General features: G+C 44.2%; 1 protein-coding gene across 2 annotated transcripts in view; it reads left to right on the top strand.

Annotated features, from left to right (window-relative positions):
* LOC124607495 (toll-like receptor 2 type-2) overlaps window positions 1-17,434 on the top strand; it is a 134,729-nt gene that overhangs the window by 74,159 nt on the left and 43,136 nt on the right. For both annotated transcript variants that reach the window (XM_047139887.1, XM_047139879.1), the window contains exon 9: window positions 14,067-14,279. In XM_047139887.1, the coding sequence (XP_046995843.1) occupies window positions 14,067-14,279 (213 nt within the window). The remainder of the gene's footprint in view (window positions 1-14,066; window positions 14,280-17,434) is intronic.

Below are 17,434 nucleotides of genomic sequence, written 5' to 3'. Positions count from 1 at the left end.
CACGAATTCATGATACACTAGATAGTCTGAAGGGGGCTAAGTTTTTCTCAACCATGGACATGTACTCAGGATACTGGCAAATCGAAGTGGATGACACTGATTGTGAGAAAACTGCGTTCATCACCCTTGAGGGCCTGTATGAGGGTAAGGTAATGCCGTTTAATTTGCGTAATGCACCAGCAACTTTTGAACGGGTGATGGATAATCTTCTAAGTCACCTAAAGAGGACGATGTGTCTTTGTTATTTAGATGACATTATAATGTTCTCAGAGACATTAGATGAACACATAAAAAGACTGAGGGCGTTCTTAAGTGTCTCCAATATGGCGGACAGAAACTTAATCCAAGAAAGTGTCCCTTTGGAGCAAAAGACATCAAAAATACTTGGACACCTTGTGTCAAACGAAGGTCTACGGAGAGACCCAGAGAAGGTGGGGTCTATAACGGAATTTCCTGTTCCTAAAAGTATTATAGTGTGAGAAGCTTCCTCGGATTATGTTCTTATTACCGTCGTTTTATCAAAGACTTTTGTATCAAAGCCAGGCCACTCCAAGACTTGTTAAAAGCCGATGCTAAATTTATATGGGGTGGCGCTCAACAAGATTCTTTCAATGTGCTGCGATAAGCTCTGAGGACTTATCCTCTACTTGGTCTGTATGATGAGAGAACACCTACAGAACTACACACAAATGCCAGTGGGTATGGAGTCGGTGCTGTTCTGGTGCAGTTTTCAGATGGAAAAGAGAAGGCTTCTAGGACACTTACAAAAGCCGAGAGAAACTATTCAACTACAGAAAGAGAATGTCTTGCTGTGATCTGGGCCATGTGCAAATTTTGACAGTATCTCTATAGAAAGCCATTCACAGTTGTTACGGAACATCATTCACTTTCTTGGTTGACAGGTCTTAAGGATCCAACAGAACGACTCCCCAGGTGGGCACTATGTCTTGAAGAGTATGACATTACCATAGCGTGCAGAAGTGTAAGAAAACACCAAAGCCCTGTGCAAGACCATCAAGACTTTGAAGTAGATAGTGACTCTCTCGCTGCACACCAGAATCTCTCTGCTGAGCAGAAGAAGGACGCCAAGATATCTCAAATTAAGCTTGCCTTAAATCGGTCAGAGGATGTTAAAGGACAATTTAAGGTAGTTAATGGATTACTTTGCAAGAAAAATTTTGATCCGTTTGGAAAGAGGTGGCTACCAGTGATTCCTAAACACATGCGCATAGATGTTCTACAGAAATTCCATGACACACCTGAGGCCGGACATTTAGGATTTATTAAGGCATACGATAGGATCTGCAAGAGATTTTTCCGGTCAGGTTTATTTAGGAGTGTCCGTCACTACGTGTCGCACTGTCGAGAGTGCCAGAGGAGAAAGGCAGTTCCTCAGAAACGACCTGGCCTACTCATACCGATTCCACCAACCGAAACACCTTTCCAGCGTGTTGGGATTGACCTCGGACGATTTCCAACGTCTGCTAGTGGCAATAGATAGATTATTGTTTGCACTTATTATCTGACACGCTATGCCATTACAAAAGCCGTGAAAACAGCCGAAGCATTCGAGGTAGCCAAATTCATCGTAGAAGACATTGTATTAAAACACGGTGCCCCAAGGTCGTTAATATTACGGATCGAGGGAAAGTTTTTCAATCGAATCTTGTGACAGAGATAAACCGTCTGTGCAACGCTACTCATCACAAGACGACTGACTACCATCCGCAAACTAAAGGGCCTACTGAACTCCTTCATAAGACCTTGGCCGACATGCAATCAGTGTTCATCAATGTTGAGCAGAGCAACTGGGATGAGGTGCTACCTTTCGTGACGTTTGTCTACAACACCGCCAAACAAGATACCACAGGATTTACGCCATTTTTCCTGGTACATGGGCGTGAAGCGACGACGACGATGGACACTGTGTATCCATTACATCCTGGTGACGTGGACGACGACTACATCGGCCAGGTGTTAACCAGAGCTGAGGAAGCTCAGCAGTTATCTCGACTCCGCGCGCTGCAGGCTCAAGAAAACGATCGCTGAAGGTATGACGCGAGCCACCGCCCTGTTGTTTACCAGCCTGCTGACGTCGTCTTGATCTTCACTCCTGTTCGGAAGGTTGGTTTGTCTGAGAAGCTCCTCAGGCGCTACTTTCTACCTTATAAGGTTGGAAGACAGTTGCCTGATGTTACTTATAAAGTTGAAGACTTCGACCCCGACACAAGACGACGAAGGATCGGAGATACGGTCCACGTCCTTCGAATGAAGCCCTGTAAGGATCCTGCAACCTAGGGTAAATTCGTAGCTCCAGCGACAGGCAATAAGCGGAAAGGTGACGTAGAACGTAGCGGCAAACGAAATTCTAAGATAGCCGCCACGGCGAACGTCAACCATCGGAAGTCGGAGTAAGCAGCACCGATGGCTCGTTAACCGGTCTAGGACGACGTAACACCGACACCATGGGCACTTAAGTAGGGCACAGTGTATGGTTATGATACTAGATATTTGCATGGATAGTCGTGAGTTCAATACTCATCTGAACTAAAAAAAATTTAGTTTCTATTTTCGCTTCGAGTACATTCTAGAAATAACCAAAAATGGCAAGAATTATTGTACTGGAATTTCTGTAGCTGTATATATACCGTATGTGTTCTGGCCGGTGGCAGTTCGCTCCGTGGTATTGTCTGTGCAAGTGCTGAATAAACCTTAGTTAAGTGAAGTTAGTGCTCGTCATTCATTTAGTTACACCTACTTCTACGTGACCTCCTATAGTTAGCTCCTTCTGGATTGTTTTTCGATATTCCACCACTCCGCTGCCCTATTGCTCTCCTCTACTGCTTGTAACTATGTTATTCCATTACTGATTACTTTCCATGGTTGTCTCTTTATACTCTTTTCAAGAGCTTTTGTTCATTCGGATCTGTTTACATATGACTTGCTTCTGGAACATTGAGTTCCCACGTGGTGGTCTTAATTTTCCATCTACTGATCAAGATTCGGAAGTGTGTTATTGCTGAGTTAGGCCTTATCCTGACACCTCTTTGGCGTCTTTGACAAGTGTTAACCAAGCGCTGTAGCCTTGGAAGGCCAATCATGTGATAACTGGTAGTCACCGGCATTTCGGTTTGCCTTGCCTTTGTGTCACGAGGTGGGACACACGTGGACGTCTACCAGGAAGCTTCATCGGAAGTGTTCAAGTTATACTGCGATATTAAACTAAAATATTCCCCAGACAAGGCATGTGGTCTCCGTGACTTTATATTTAATTAAGGAAACGCAAGAACACATGCGCAATTCAGAGGGTGTTCGACGGTTGCAATGCCGAGGACGATCTCCAGACATCTAACCCCCTGACAACACCTAGTCATGGCTTGCTGAGAGAGTTGCACACCACCGCTTGGCAGCTGCTGCTGATACGACTGATGAATTCTGGCACAGGGTTGAAGTAGCGTTGAATTACAGTATGATAGGTCTGTATGCCATTCGATTGTTACTTGAACTTGATACCTTTTGTCTAGAAAACTTGGAGTTCTTGGAATTCACGCTGCAGACAATTATATCAAGCAGAGTTTCCAGTTCAGATTTCACTGAAGCTATAAAATTTTCTTGTATTCGCAGTCTTTTCTCTGCAAAGATCCCATATTACTCAGTTCATCACACTTTGTAAATTGCCATTTCATCTTTATTAGCTCCCTCTTGAAATGCACTTCCCATCTCTTCCCCTTCGACAATACTCGTACCGTGTACGCTCAACCGTACACCAGTGTTCTAGATTAAATTTTGAATTATTTCGCAGATTACTTTTAAAGTGCATTGTCAGACCATCGAATGAGCATGTCAGTTTGCTAAATACGGTGCATTTCGTTTCTCTGTTCCACTACAACTGTCAACGGCACGAAGACAATGTTGCACTATACATAATGGTGCGCTTCATAATGGCGGCTAGTACCTGAGGTGTGAAATTTTCCAGTGCTCACTGAAGCTGAATGAATTAATGTCGTGATTAACAGACAGTAGTGAGGAGGAGGGGGAGGGGGAGAGGTAATGCCAGCTAATACTCAGCGTGCCACATGCCCATGCGACCGACGTAAATCATGTATGGCTCTTTCCGTCCAAGCCATACAACAAAACTGCCGAGGTGTAGCACGTAGCTGCGGAACAGAAAACATAGCAAGAATGTGGCACCAAAGAAATCATTTGGATTGGATGGCACCTGGCCTCTACCAGCCGACTCACCAAAAACCACAGTTACTTCAATGTTTTGTTGCCTTTAGGCTACTGGCTGGTTTGATGTGGCATGCCACGACTTCCATTCCTCCGCCAAACTCTTCATCTCAGAGTAACCTTTCCCCATGTGCCATGGAACTTCAACTACTCAAATAAAACTCGGAAAATAAGTACAAATGACATTTATTAAGACATTAATATTCCATTTATCTGGTATGTTACCCCCATAATGAAACCCTCATAGAAAACATAATACAATAAGGACAGAAGATAAAGAAATGAATTAAAATTTGTGTCACAGTCATGACTTGAACCGAAGTCGCTGGCTTACTAAACTCTATGTTAGCCATTACACCACGATAGCAGCTGTGTCCCCTATATTGCTCCAGTGATATATTGCCTAACACATCTGTCACGTAAGCATGAGACCAGGGTACGAGTCCTAGCTGTGGCAAATATTTTAATTCGTTTCTTCAGCTTCTATCATTATCATAGATAAAGTTGAGACTCAAATGTCTCAAGCAAAATTCAGTTACATCAGATCTACAAAATACAATATGATTAGGTTCCAGAGCAGGAACAGTTTATGGGCGACAAGCCATTATAGAAAGACATTAGAGTCGATGATGTTTCAACTCCACTTAAATCTGAAAGCAAGACCACATGGCGTTCTCTAACACTTATTTCCCAACATATAAGTTATCCCACATTTCATAATGATAATGCTACCAGGACATATATGACTCTGAAAGGACCCCATCTCGAAATTATTTCAACAAAGATTTTAGTGAGAAGGTTTTACGTACTCCCAGTCGTTCTATGTTCAGACATCTCCATATGCAGGTGGCTCTCTGCAAAACTCACACGTCTGTATATTGTAAGTTTTACAGAGGGCCACCCGCACTCTTAATTGAAAATTTTCACTTAATACCAGTAACAGCATTACTAAACCTGAAATCAGCAATATCATTACCCAATGAGGTGGCGCAGTAGTTAGCACACAGGACTCGCCTTTGGGAGGGCGATAGTTCAAATCCATGTGCAGCCATCCTGTTTTAGGTTGCATGTGAATTCTCTAAATCGCTTCAGGAAAATGCCATGATGGTTCCTTTGAAAGGACAACCCTGACTTCCTTCCCAATCCTTCCCTAATTTGATGGGACCGGTGACCCCGTTGTTTGGTCCCCTCCCCAAAATCAACCAACCAGCCAACCATCCAACCAATCAACAACCAACAACAACATTACTAAATTCCAAAACTCCGATATAATCGCTCATTAATAAATTTAAAAGCAGATTATTTTAGGACATAAAGATACAAATGGTTCAAATGGCTCTGAGCACTATGGGACTTAACATCTGAGGTCATCAGTCCCATAGAACTTAGAACTACTTAAACCTAACTAACCTAAGGACATCACACACTTCCATGCCCGAGGCAGGATTCTAACCTGCGACCGTAGCGGTCGCGCGGTTCCAGACTGCAGCGCCTAGAACCACTCGGCCACTCCGGCCGGCATAAAGATACAAAACAAACATTTACATAACCTGTGAACATCGGCAAACTGGCCCAAGCATTTGCATTTTTTGTCACCAGCGTGGTACATTTCCACTCATCTAACTGCCATTACGTGGTTAGGCTTTTCTGTTTACTGTCTAGACAGGTAACTGCTACTTACCAAATCTAAAGTTCATCTGAGACAGAGACACTATATCATACAGCTCCTGATGGCCAGCAAGATACAGAAAAATCCTCGTGAGGTCCGATGACTCGGTTAGCACCACAGTTAGGTGAATGCCCAAAAATGGTTCAAATGGCACTGAGCATTATGGGACTTCACATCTGAGGTCATCAGTCGCCTAGAACTTAGAACTACTTAAACCTAACTAACCTGAGGACACCACACACATCCATACCCGAGGCAGGATTCGAACCTGCGACCAGAGCGGTCGCGCGGATCGTAACTGTAGCACCTAGAACCACTCGGCCACACCGGCCGGCAGGTGAATGCCATTTAATACCAAAATTTCACTATAACACAGTCGCCACATCACCGTGCTGTGGACTCTCTACCCGCGTCACAGTGTACGCTGTAACCCGATTGTCAAAAATCGCCCGTGCCATATCTTCCGTTATAAGAGTTCTGTAATGGTTACAGGGCCACAAGGCGAAGACCAGCTATTACCGCCAATAAGTGTGTGGCAAAACACAGTGACAACAAGCCGTCAGTTCAGAGCAGCAAGTTACCTTCAGTACGGAATTACTCAGACGGCCAGCCACATAAGAGCCCCTCGACTCGGTCCATTCGGATTATAGAACAGGAAGCTGCTCAAGTCTACCACATCCCATACAGCAACCCTTCATAATGTCCATGCTACATAGGCCTTCTTCGTCTCTGAAGAAAATGACTCAAAATCTCCACAGACTTAATCAAAGTGACCAATACAAACTTCCATTTCATTTACTGAACACCGACTGCCATAGCTGAACTTGGTACACGCCCATTCCGTCACGTCCTGTCTCACACACAGCCTGCACTTGCTTGTTATCACTACGCGGTCCCCCACGTAACAACCGTCCCATCCCTCGGCGCCGCCCTCCAGGCGATGTACGGCACGGAGCCCATCGACCGCCATAAACTTGTAATTGGGCAAAGACGTGCGAATCGACCCAAATTCCCTCCTATTCCAACACGTTCTCTGTTCCACGCTTCCGCGAGAGCACACTATAATATTACCGTGCCAGAGCTTTGGGGTTATCAGGGGCTCCTTTCTTCGCCTGGGAAAACCGAGAACGCATGTCCCTTCCCTCGCCGGCGACGAATAGTACGGCGCGAAGGTAGGCCTCAGCAGAAAAATACGTTTCTACACTTGTTAACTCGTAACTGGATGTGTACGTACACACGAGAATTGCTTCTTCTACTGGAATCCGCAATTAGGGGTCTTACTGTTATCAGCCCTTCGATGATCGGAAGTCCATAGGAGTACTAATAATTTGTTGCGGCTGTACTGGGGTACAATAAAATTGAAATCATACCAAAATGATTTTCAGTTGCATAAGTTACCACTTCTTGTATGAAATGAGGTCTGTTAAGCAGAAGGGGCTAAATGCTATAAACAAGCTGTTGTACCATTTATGTCGAGTGTTGATTTTAAATGAAATGTTGTTGAAGTATTGTTAAGCTCTACGACTTGATAAAAGCAGATTCCAGTAGAAGATGCTGTTCTTGTTAGTACGTACACGCCCAGTTGCGTGTTAACAAGTGTAGAAACGTTGTTTGTCCGCTGAATTAAGCGAACGAGCGAGCGAGTTGAGGCCTACCTTCGTGACGTACGAGTCGCGGCTTGTCTTTCTCGTGGGCCTCGCTCATGACTAGCAGCGCTAGGTCACTGATTTACAAGCGAGAATAAAACAGAATTTTACTACGCATTAATACCTAATGTTGTGAACAATGTGAAATACGCTGGAATAATGTTCCTTCACATAGCGGATCAGAGGCAGAATTTATAACGCTCAGACCAGCCGAGCAGAGAAACGAATACATTATTTCTTGTAGAATACCGTACCAGATTACAGTATCCGAAACAGTTGGCCGACTTATGACACCTAGAAAAATTTTTTCAGTGTATTTTGCATGTTAGAATCTGGGCAGAAAATTCAGACACAAGGAAAAAGCTATGGTAGATAAATATAATGGAGCGGTTGTACACTGGATTACATGTAATGATTGCTCCTAGAAATATTTAGGGCAAGCCGTTACGTCATTTCGAATAAGTTCTCAGGAACACCTTAACTTAAATAATCCACGATCAGCATTAACAACGCAGTACTGAAAGAGGGAACCTTCAGAAAATTTTCAGGCGTAAGAACCAAAAAGCACAGTCCACATTGAATAGTCGACTGGACTTACAACACCATAGCATTCTGGCTGATTTTGATTGTTTGTATGATTAGGTGTTAGTACGAACAAAATTCTGTATTATTCTCGCTTGTAAAGGTTGGGACCCAGGGCTCCTAGTCATGAGTATAGGACGTCACACTGCACAAATGGAGAGCTTTCATTAAGCCAGCCAGCAAGCTTCTCTTTGTGTTTCGTGAGGGCTGCTTTTACTTTGCCCAACACCTCGTTGCCCTGCTGTCACAACCATAAGACACCGACACCTGATACACTCCACGTAGTAATTTGCATGTGCCGCGACTAATCATGTTAGCAGTGACGAATTTTGTATCGCCAATCTGGCTCTGTTTTAAAAACTTTTAGCTTCCACTCACAATGAAATATTTTCTATTTTCTTTTTAGATGCAGGCAAATTTTAAAGAATGGAGCACGTCTTCATTACCTTTCGCTCGCCATAGTATTAACGATATTCACTGAATAGTAAATTTTGACTGAAATCGATGGGTAAGCCTATGATATTTTAACATTGTGAGTATATTTTAAAAATTCCATAAAATGTGATAACAATGTACTTTGCTTTTTTGCACGTGTTGATACAGCTTTAGCCAGCGAAACCGGTTGTTTTGATAAACAACAGTTTTACAAGCTGTTAGCGGAATTCTTCCAAACATCATTATCTCCCTTAGTTTCAACCACATGCGCTTGCTGGATGTTCCATCTGGCGTTCTTCCATTGTCCATCTAACATTAATTCTGCGGGAATATTCCCACGCTTAGCGGTATTAAATGCCAACATGAACAAAGACTACGGGCAGTCCTGGCCTTTGCTGTAGTACGTAACTACCGCAAACTGTGAGGTTCCGATTTACACGTTCCACATACGAAGGATTTGGACAATAAGGTGTAGTGGTGAGATGCTTGATCTTCATATCCATACAAAAATATTTAAAATCATATGATGTAAATGACAACGCATTATCCACTGCAAATGTTGACTGGACCAAACACTGCAAAATCATCCTTCAAATCACAGAGAACTGCGCGAGAGGTTGCCTCATTCGTCGGGATAGAGGAGGTAAATCTACAAAATGCCTCATCGTGAACAAAGATATTCCCTTCTTTTTTTTTCTTGAGATGTCTGCCAAAGTCGACGAACATCGCATGGAATATCGTGTCTTCCGGCATGACCCCATTTCGTATTCTGAGCCAGCTTGCTCTCCACGCAAATCTGGCAGGTTGCAGCACGGTTCCTTATATTGGTATCCATATTTTCCCAGATAAGCTTTCCCAAATTTTTCTACGAGTTTTATATACTCCCATGTTCCCCTCTGGTGACTCATGGAAATATTTAAACATGTATGGAACCAGAGCCTGAGGGACTACCACCATAGGCCTTTTATTATTTTGAGCATAACAGCATAAGACTCCCTATTTCATAGTGTATGGCTTCTGAATTTCTTCCTTCTTAACCATATTTATGATATCAACCAATTTCTGATCTTGTGTCTGAAATTCCACAATATTCTTAAATAAGTGTGGTGTATCATTTAATATAAAATTAACTAACTGCGGCTCTTCCTGGGAGTTTTGTGAATCACACATTCTACTTAAGGCATCCACAACAATTTTTGTCACTTCCTCTTATATTTACTATAGCAAAGAAAAATTCAAGCCTACTTGGTGTCCATCGCACTATGTGCGCTGTTTTACGCTGTTTGACCAGCACACAACTAAGAGACTGGTTGTCCATATACGGTTTAAAACGGGCGTGTTCTTGGTAGTATACGAACTTCTCTAATCCATTCAGTACTGCTAGCGCTCCCACTTCGTAAACGGAACATGTTTTTTCCAATCCATTAAGCACCCTCGATGCATAACCTATGGGTTGTCTCCATTCAGCACTTTCATCGAGCAAATCCGCTCCCACACCCTGCATGAATGTATCAGTTTGAAGAATAAATTGGCTATTAAAATCTGTTCTTGCCAAAGTCAAAGCTGTATTTAGTGTTTGCATAATACTTTCGAATGCCGGTTGTTGTGGTTCCCTCCACTTAAATTTACCATCTTTGCACCTTACACTATTTAGCGGAGCAGCCTTTTGAGCGAAGTTGTAGATAAATTAAAAAAAAAAAAAAATTCACCATGCCGACGAAGCGAGTAATGGCCTTTACGTTAGTGGATGTCGGAAATTCCAGTATGAGTTGCGCTCTCTGGGTATCAATAGCCACGCCATCAGCTGTCACAATGTGACCCAAGAATTGCGTGCTACTGTATGCCTGCTTCAATTTCTTAGGATTCATAGTTAATTCGCCTTTACTCAACCTTGTACAAACTTCCATCAAATACTGTACATGTTCCCCAAGGATCTGCTAGGTAGTGGTACAGATATCTGAACTTTAGGGCTCCAAAAAATTGACTCATTAATTGGAATAGAACGACCGCCCCTTTGGCTAGCCCAAACGGTACATGTTGGTACCCATAGATATTTCAGTCGGTAGAAAGTGCCGTTACCGTCTTCGACTCATTGGCCAACGGAATCTGGTTATATGCTTGGTTAAGAACTAACTTTCTGAAAATCGTGTCTCTCTCTTGAACCACACTAAACTGGAATGTGTATCCAATAAAGGCACTGACTTAATTATGATCTTTTTATTCAGTTCACGGTAGTCCACCGCAGGCTAGGTCTATACTGTCCATCGGACTTGGCTACTAGATATATAGGGATTCAATATGGTGAATTAGACGGCCTGACAACATCCTTTTCAACATCGATTTCCCTACTTCCCCATTCCTCCTACGGTTTCCTTGCCTGCGTCAATGAATTACGTTGCATCTAAACCAACGCATATTGCTTTTTGTATTATAATATTGTGTGCTTCGGTTATCACAATCTTTTGCTTTACCCACTGTCCTCAGTTATTTGTTTGATATGTTCCAATATCCGTCTTGTCCAACAACTTTTACACTTCACAGCTCTCTCTGCTACCGCGGAAATTATTCCTTGCTGCCGCAACACGTCTGTTACTATCCTGCCTCTTCTTTTGTTCGGTGTTTTCCACATATTCCTTCATTCGCCGACTCTGCGCACAATGTCCTCACTTTGTTCCTTCTCGGTTCAACTAGTTTGCAATATCCTTCGATAACTCGGCAGCTCAACCACTTCGATTTTCTTTTGTTCTGGCTTTCTCACTGTCCTTCATTCACTACGATACAATGCTTTGCTCCAAAAATACATAGCTCACTTCTTTTTCCCCACCCTTCGTCCACCATGCTTTATTTTAATACCAAATTAGCGGAATTCCTGCACTTAGGCTATTTATTGGTTACCAATTTTGGTGTCAAGTTTATAGCTAATCTCTTTTTTCTGCTACTAATTAATTTCCCCTTTCTTTGGTTTATAAAGGATTCATATTCTGTGCTCATTAGATAGGTCTCTGTAATTCTCTCTCAGTTTCGCTGAGGGTAGCGATGTCATCACTGAGTCTTACCGTACCAGATGGTGTGGTAAGAAGAAAAATATCCACTCCATGCAGTGGTAGGCGGAGCGCAAACTGGCACGTGCCTGATTCCCAGTAGTGTGTGTGCTGAGAGACACACAAACATGGAGACAGGAAATGAGGTACTGGCGTAGCTAAAGCTATGAGGAGGGGTCTTCGTGACTTGGGCTTGGGTAGTTCAGTCAGTGGAGTACTTGCCCGCAAAAGGCACCGAGTTCGAATCTCTTACTGGCACAAGGTTTAAATCTGCCTGGAAGTTTTTATACCAACACGAGGTGCGTCTGTGCCGTCTTTGAGCGCACGGCAAGAACCACACAGCTTTGCGAGTAAAAAATAAAATATCGGATACACTCTCGGACTATTAAACCACTCGTGTGGCCACGCTGCCTAGAACGCCACACTGACTCACGCTGCTGGTGCCTTGTACAGAAAAGCGTTTGTTACAAATCCGTCACGGCTGCAAGTCTGAACTACTGGGGATGCACTGAAAGTGCGTGAATTTGATGACATCTAAATACATTTATCACACAGTAACGATAGATATACATCACAATATACATATTCTCACTATAAAACGTCAGATCAGGTTTGAGAATGAATCAGTCGGTTGGTAACTAGTCGCCAAAATAAACTGATCGCGAAAAACAAATTACGGCACCAAAAAGAAGTTTTGCGACGTAAAAGAAAGTTGTTAGGTGTGTTTCCATATCTGAAAGGTGATGTCTATTAAAATTTCGCGCCAGTCAGGTAAGACTTGGGAGGAATGTAGCAACTGTACATGGCTGCTGGCAGCGGCGGTCACGAGAATGCACGGTCGCAAGCAGACCGGATTCGGGACGGCCACATGGCACTACCGACAGAGATGACCATAGTTTTCGGCGTATTGCTCTCGCGCTTCGTAGTGCATCCGCAGCAGCAATTTGAGCAGCAATTGGCAGCCAATGTGACAATGACCTATAAAAGAATTCTCTTCAGTTGAAACTTCCGGGCTGAGAGGCAGTGGTCGATGTATAAAATTTACACCTAACGTTTCGTCTCCATCTGTGGGAGACATCTTCTGAGGCAGTAGCCGGACGACCTCGGAAGATGTCTCCCACAGATAGAGACGAAACGTTAGGTGGAAATTTTATACATCAACCACGGCCTCTCAGCCCGGAAGTTTCAACTGAAGACAATACCGGCCGTGAAAGCCTACACTGTATGTAAAAGAATTGTTTATTTCATGGACAGGTCGGAGCCAGGCGGCCTATAGCATGCATTCATCCATTTGCGATTTCCGTTGTGTCAAGCGAGAGCTCGATGTAGGTCAGGGTGGAGGTCTGTTGTGTTTTCTGATGACAGCTGGTTCTGCCTCGGTGCCAGTGAGGGCCGAGTGTTGGTTAGAATGAGCCCACGTGAGTGTCTGCAACCAACCTGTCTGCGTGCTAGACACACTAGACCTATACCTGGAGTTATAGTCTGGCGTGCGATTTCGTATGATAGCAGAACTATTCTCTTGGTTACCCCACGCCCCGGCTACTAATTTGTAGCAGAGGTTGAAAATACCGCTTCAGTTGTAAAATATTTTATTTTCACACTATGGTTTCTGACTGTTATAAGCCCGTCCTCAGGTGTCGTAGCTGTGCTGTGGTCCCCCAGAGCGCTCATAGGCAGCATACCGCGCCTGGTTCACGCAGCGCACGGGGACCACAGCACAGCTACGAGATGGGCTTACAACAGTCCGAAACCGGTCGTGTGAAAATAATTTACAACTCAAGCGGTATTTTCAACCTCTGCTATAATGCTCGTATACTGTTTGTAATTTGTAGCCAATCTGGTGATTCGACCTGTTGTGCTGCCACTCATGATCAGGATTCAAGGGGGGTGGGGATGCACCCCTGTATACCGCTGTTTTAACCCAACATGCTCTACCGAGTGTTGACATGTTGCTTTGGCATGGTCGATCACCAGCTTCGTCTCCAATTGAGCACATTTGGGACATTACTGGACAAAAACTACCGCTTCATTCTTAAACTACATGAACCGTCCCTGCGTTGATCAAGCGCTACAAGCATGAAACTCCATCCCACAAACTATCATCCACCACCTGTACAACATAGAGCATGCACGTTTGCGGGCTTGTATTCAATTTTCCGGAGGTAATACCTATTATTAGTGTATCTGCATTTCGCACTTGCAATGACTTACCTCGCGCTTACTTTAACCTTTGATCTTGCAGTGATAATCAGTTACGTATGTTACCTAGATAAATGTGTTCCCGAAATTTCACGACTCTAAATTATTAATTTTTTGTGTAGCGATATTTTTTTCCGTTACTGTGTATGTACTTGAATTGCAACATGATTGTAACAAATTCTTCATGAGGAAATGAGTTGGTGGTCCTTCATCAGTAAAATGCTGAAATTTCGTAGTGGCTGTAGTGTGCTGATGCTGCCGTAGCGCATCGGCCGCGGGCCCTCGCGTGGTGCGGCCGCTGCGGCCGGTGTGCTCCGGCCCGTGGCCAGTTGCTGGCACGCCGCTGCTTGAGGCGCCCTCCCTGGAGGACTCGCCTCGCTGCCCCGGCTCCGCCCGCCACGTGGCGCAGTCCGCACTGCTCGGCGTCTTGCTGCTGGCGGTCGTCGCCGTCGTCTGTGCTGTCTGCTACTGCCGCAGGTCAGGTCCACTTCTTCAAACATTGTTTGAAAATTTGATTCAGGTACACTCCAGCACAAAAAACTTGCACCTCTAAGCAGTTATCCGAAAGGGACCGAAATCGGTAGATGTGATGTACATGTACGGATAAACCGTTGATTAAAATTTCAGAATACTTGGATGAACTATTTGAGAGGAAGACTTTCACAAATTGAGGAAGTCAGCCGGCCGATGTGGCCGAGCGGTTCCAGGCACTTCAGTCCGGAACCCTGCTGCTGCTACGGTCGCAGGTTTGAATCCTGCATCGGGCATCATGGATGTGCGTGAAGTCCTTAGGTTAGTTACGTTTAAGTAGTTCTAAGGCTAGGGGACAGATGACCTCAGATGTTAAGTCCCATAGTGCTCAGAGCCATTTGAACAGGTTTTTTTTTTTTTTTTTTTCAGGAAGTCAATAACGTGGTGGTCCACCTCTGGCCCTTGTCCAAACACAATTCCGGCTTGGCGTTCATTGACAAAGCTGTTGGGTATCATACTAACGGATATCGTGAGAGATTCTGTCCAACTGACACGCGAGATCGTCAAGCTTCCGAGCTGGTTGGAGAGCCCTGCCCTTAATGTTCCAAATGTGATCAACCGGGGAGAGATAGGTGACCTTGTTGTCCAAGGTAGGACACGAAGACAAGCAGTAGAAACTCTCCCTGTGTGAAGGCGTCCATATCTTGCTGAAAAGTAAACCCGTGATTGGGTTGCCACGGAGGGCAACAAAACGGGGTGTAGAATATCGTCGACGTAACTCTATGTTGTAAACGTGTTACAGATGACAACCAAAGGCACCCCGCTATTAAACGAAGCGGCACACCAGAGCGTCAATCCTGGTTGTCGAGCCGGTGATGGTCAGGCTGGTGTCCCACCGCTGTCTGGGGCACCTCCAGACGCATCTTCGCTGGTCATAGGGGCCACTTCGAACCGGGATTCATCACTGAACACTATTCTGCTTCAGTGGGTGGGAGTCCCACTTCTCTTGAGCCCTGAATTCCAGCAAAGACGTGTCTTGAGACACCCCAAACAGTGGTGGGATACCAACCCGCCTGTTGCTGTGGGATGAAACCTAAATGTCGGACGCCATAAGACCCGACAGCCAGGAGTGACGATCTGTGATGCCATTTTATTTCATGGCGCGACCTCTTTCGTCGTTATCCGTGGCACCTTCACAGTACAGAGGCTCGTCGAAAATATTCTATGCCCCGTTTTGTTCACCTTTATGGGTGGCACAAACGGCGACGATTTCTGCTGATTCTCTTCGTGCTTTGCAACTCCTCCCTTGGCCAGCGAGGTCATCTGATCTCGCCCCAATTGTGAATGTTTGGAGAATTATTGGCATGGCCATCCAGCACGCTAGGGATTTTGACCATATCAGGCACCAATTGGATAGAATCTGGCGCGATATCCCTTTGGAGGACATCCAATAACTCTGTCACTCAGTGCCAGCATAGTGGCCGGAGGTGGTGTTACTGACTTGCTCAATTCGTGAAACTTTTTCTCGTGATTAAGTCAAACAAGTTTTCTGAAATTAATATCGATTGTCTGTACATGTACACTCTTTGACATAAAACTTGACCGGCGGCCGGCCGCTTCAGAGGCTAAGTCCGCGCCGATCGCGACATGGGACAAAAAAACTGGCCAACTCGCTAATTCTCTAAGTCCGGTTATCTGCACAATCTGGCAACACTGTAGACTGCGGCACTTCCTGGAGGAAAACTTGTCCCATGATAGAGAAACTGTAGGCTGATTACGCCTGTGGTCTAGCGGGAGCGTGCGTTGTTTCTGTTCATAATGTCAGTGGATCGAGAGCAGCTGGCATAAAATATTTTTATAGCCTCTTCTGTCTGAATGCTGAAGACGTCAATGTAATGGTAGCGCAGATTCAATCTATTTCGCTTTGTGACACACCGATATCAAAATTTTATCCAGTAACGATTTTGCGGCAGATTTCCTGCAGACAGTCCTCCTCTGGACGCCGTATGCGGCAAAGCTCCGGGATCCATTTGCTGGCTACTGGCAGCGACCGTGGCGACAGCAGCGGCGCTGCACTCTCCCGTTCGTTATCGAAAGCGCCTGCTACCGCTCATCGCTTTTGATGATTTAAAACGCTTGATTATTAAATGTTGCTCCACAGAAAATGTCTACAATTTCCATTCACGCTCAAAAGCAACGGAGACAGACGCCCTGATTAGTAGGCGGGTATTATATTACATTAATCGGCAAGAGCTGAGTATGGCCCGAAATTAATTTTATAGACTGGGACGAAATGAAACCACCTCACTACATTCGATGAATTTATAAATGCTTCATACCTCGTTTCTTTTCCTTTCAAACTCAATTATTTGTGCAACTTTTGGTCAATGTTTGGATGTTTTCGTCAAGCCAGAGTGAGCGTCTGTGGTGTAAAGTGTATTACAGTTCTTGTTTCATTCCTTATGGTAAGTCTATGCGATAAACTGTGTGAATACCTTGCAATGCATGCTCTGTAGCAGTGCAGGAACACTGCACATTTGGAGTTCATGAAGTATTTATTGTTGATCGGAAGTGATAGTTAAGGTCATCAGATTTAAACCAGAAAAATTTGTCGTTTTGAAGGTTTCAGAGAACGGAAAGGAATTGCTAACACCGGTGTTAGAAAACGTCTACAGTTAAATGCTATTGCAAAAATTTAGAAGAAGGGAACTATATTAATGAACATGTGCACTTCATAAACAACCTTCTGACATGTTAGACCTATATGACGAACAAAGCTCAAATTTATATCGTTGACAGTCGGTTTGAATCTTTTCAGGGTCTATTTTACAGTGAAGCACCTTGGAATTTGCAAAGCAGAAATCCATGATATTAACTTAATTTACTAAGTCGAAATCGGACGAAGATTGATGTTTAAAGGCATTCTTCAGATTTCGCATAAGAAATTTTTACTAGCAGTTTGCAACTCCATTAATTAAAATGGAAAATAAAAGGTTGTAGTCAGCGGCTTCTACCGTGATTCGAACTGCTATGTCTTATAGTACAAGCACTGCAACGCACAAGGGAACCTCTGAGCTAACGACACACTGGCTGCCAGAGGCGGAATATAGTCACTGCGATGTTGCCTGAGCCTCAAAACGCAACCTTAAACACACGAACAG

Source organism: Schistocerca americana, chromosome 1 (genome assembly GCF_021461395.2).
Source record: "Schistocerca americana isolate TAMUIC-IGC-003095 chromosome 1, iqSchAmer2.1, whole genome shotgun sequence".
Classification (NCBI taxonomy): Eukaryota; Metazoa; Arthropoda; class Insecta; order Orthoptera; family Acrididae; genus Schistocerca; species Schistocerca americana.
The sequence above is the reverse complement of the archived record's forward strand: the minus strand, read 5'-3'. Positions and strand labels throughout refer to the sequence as shown.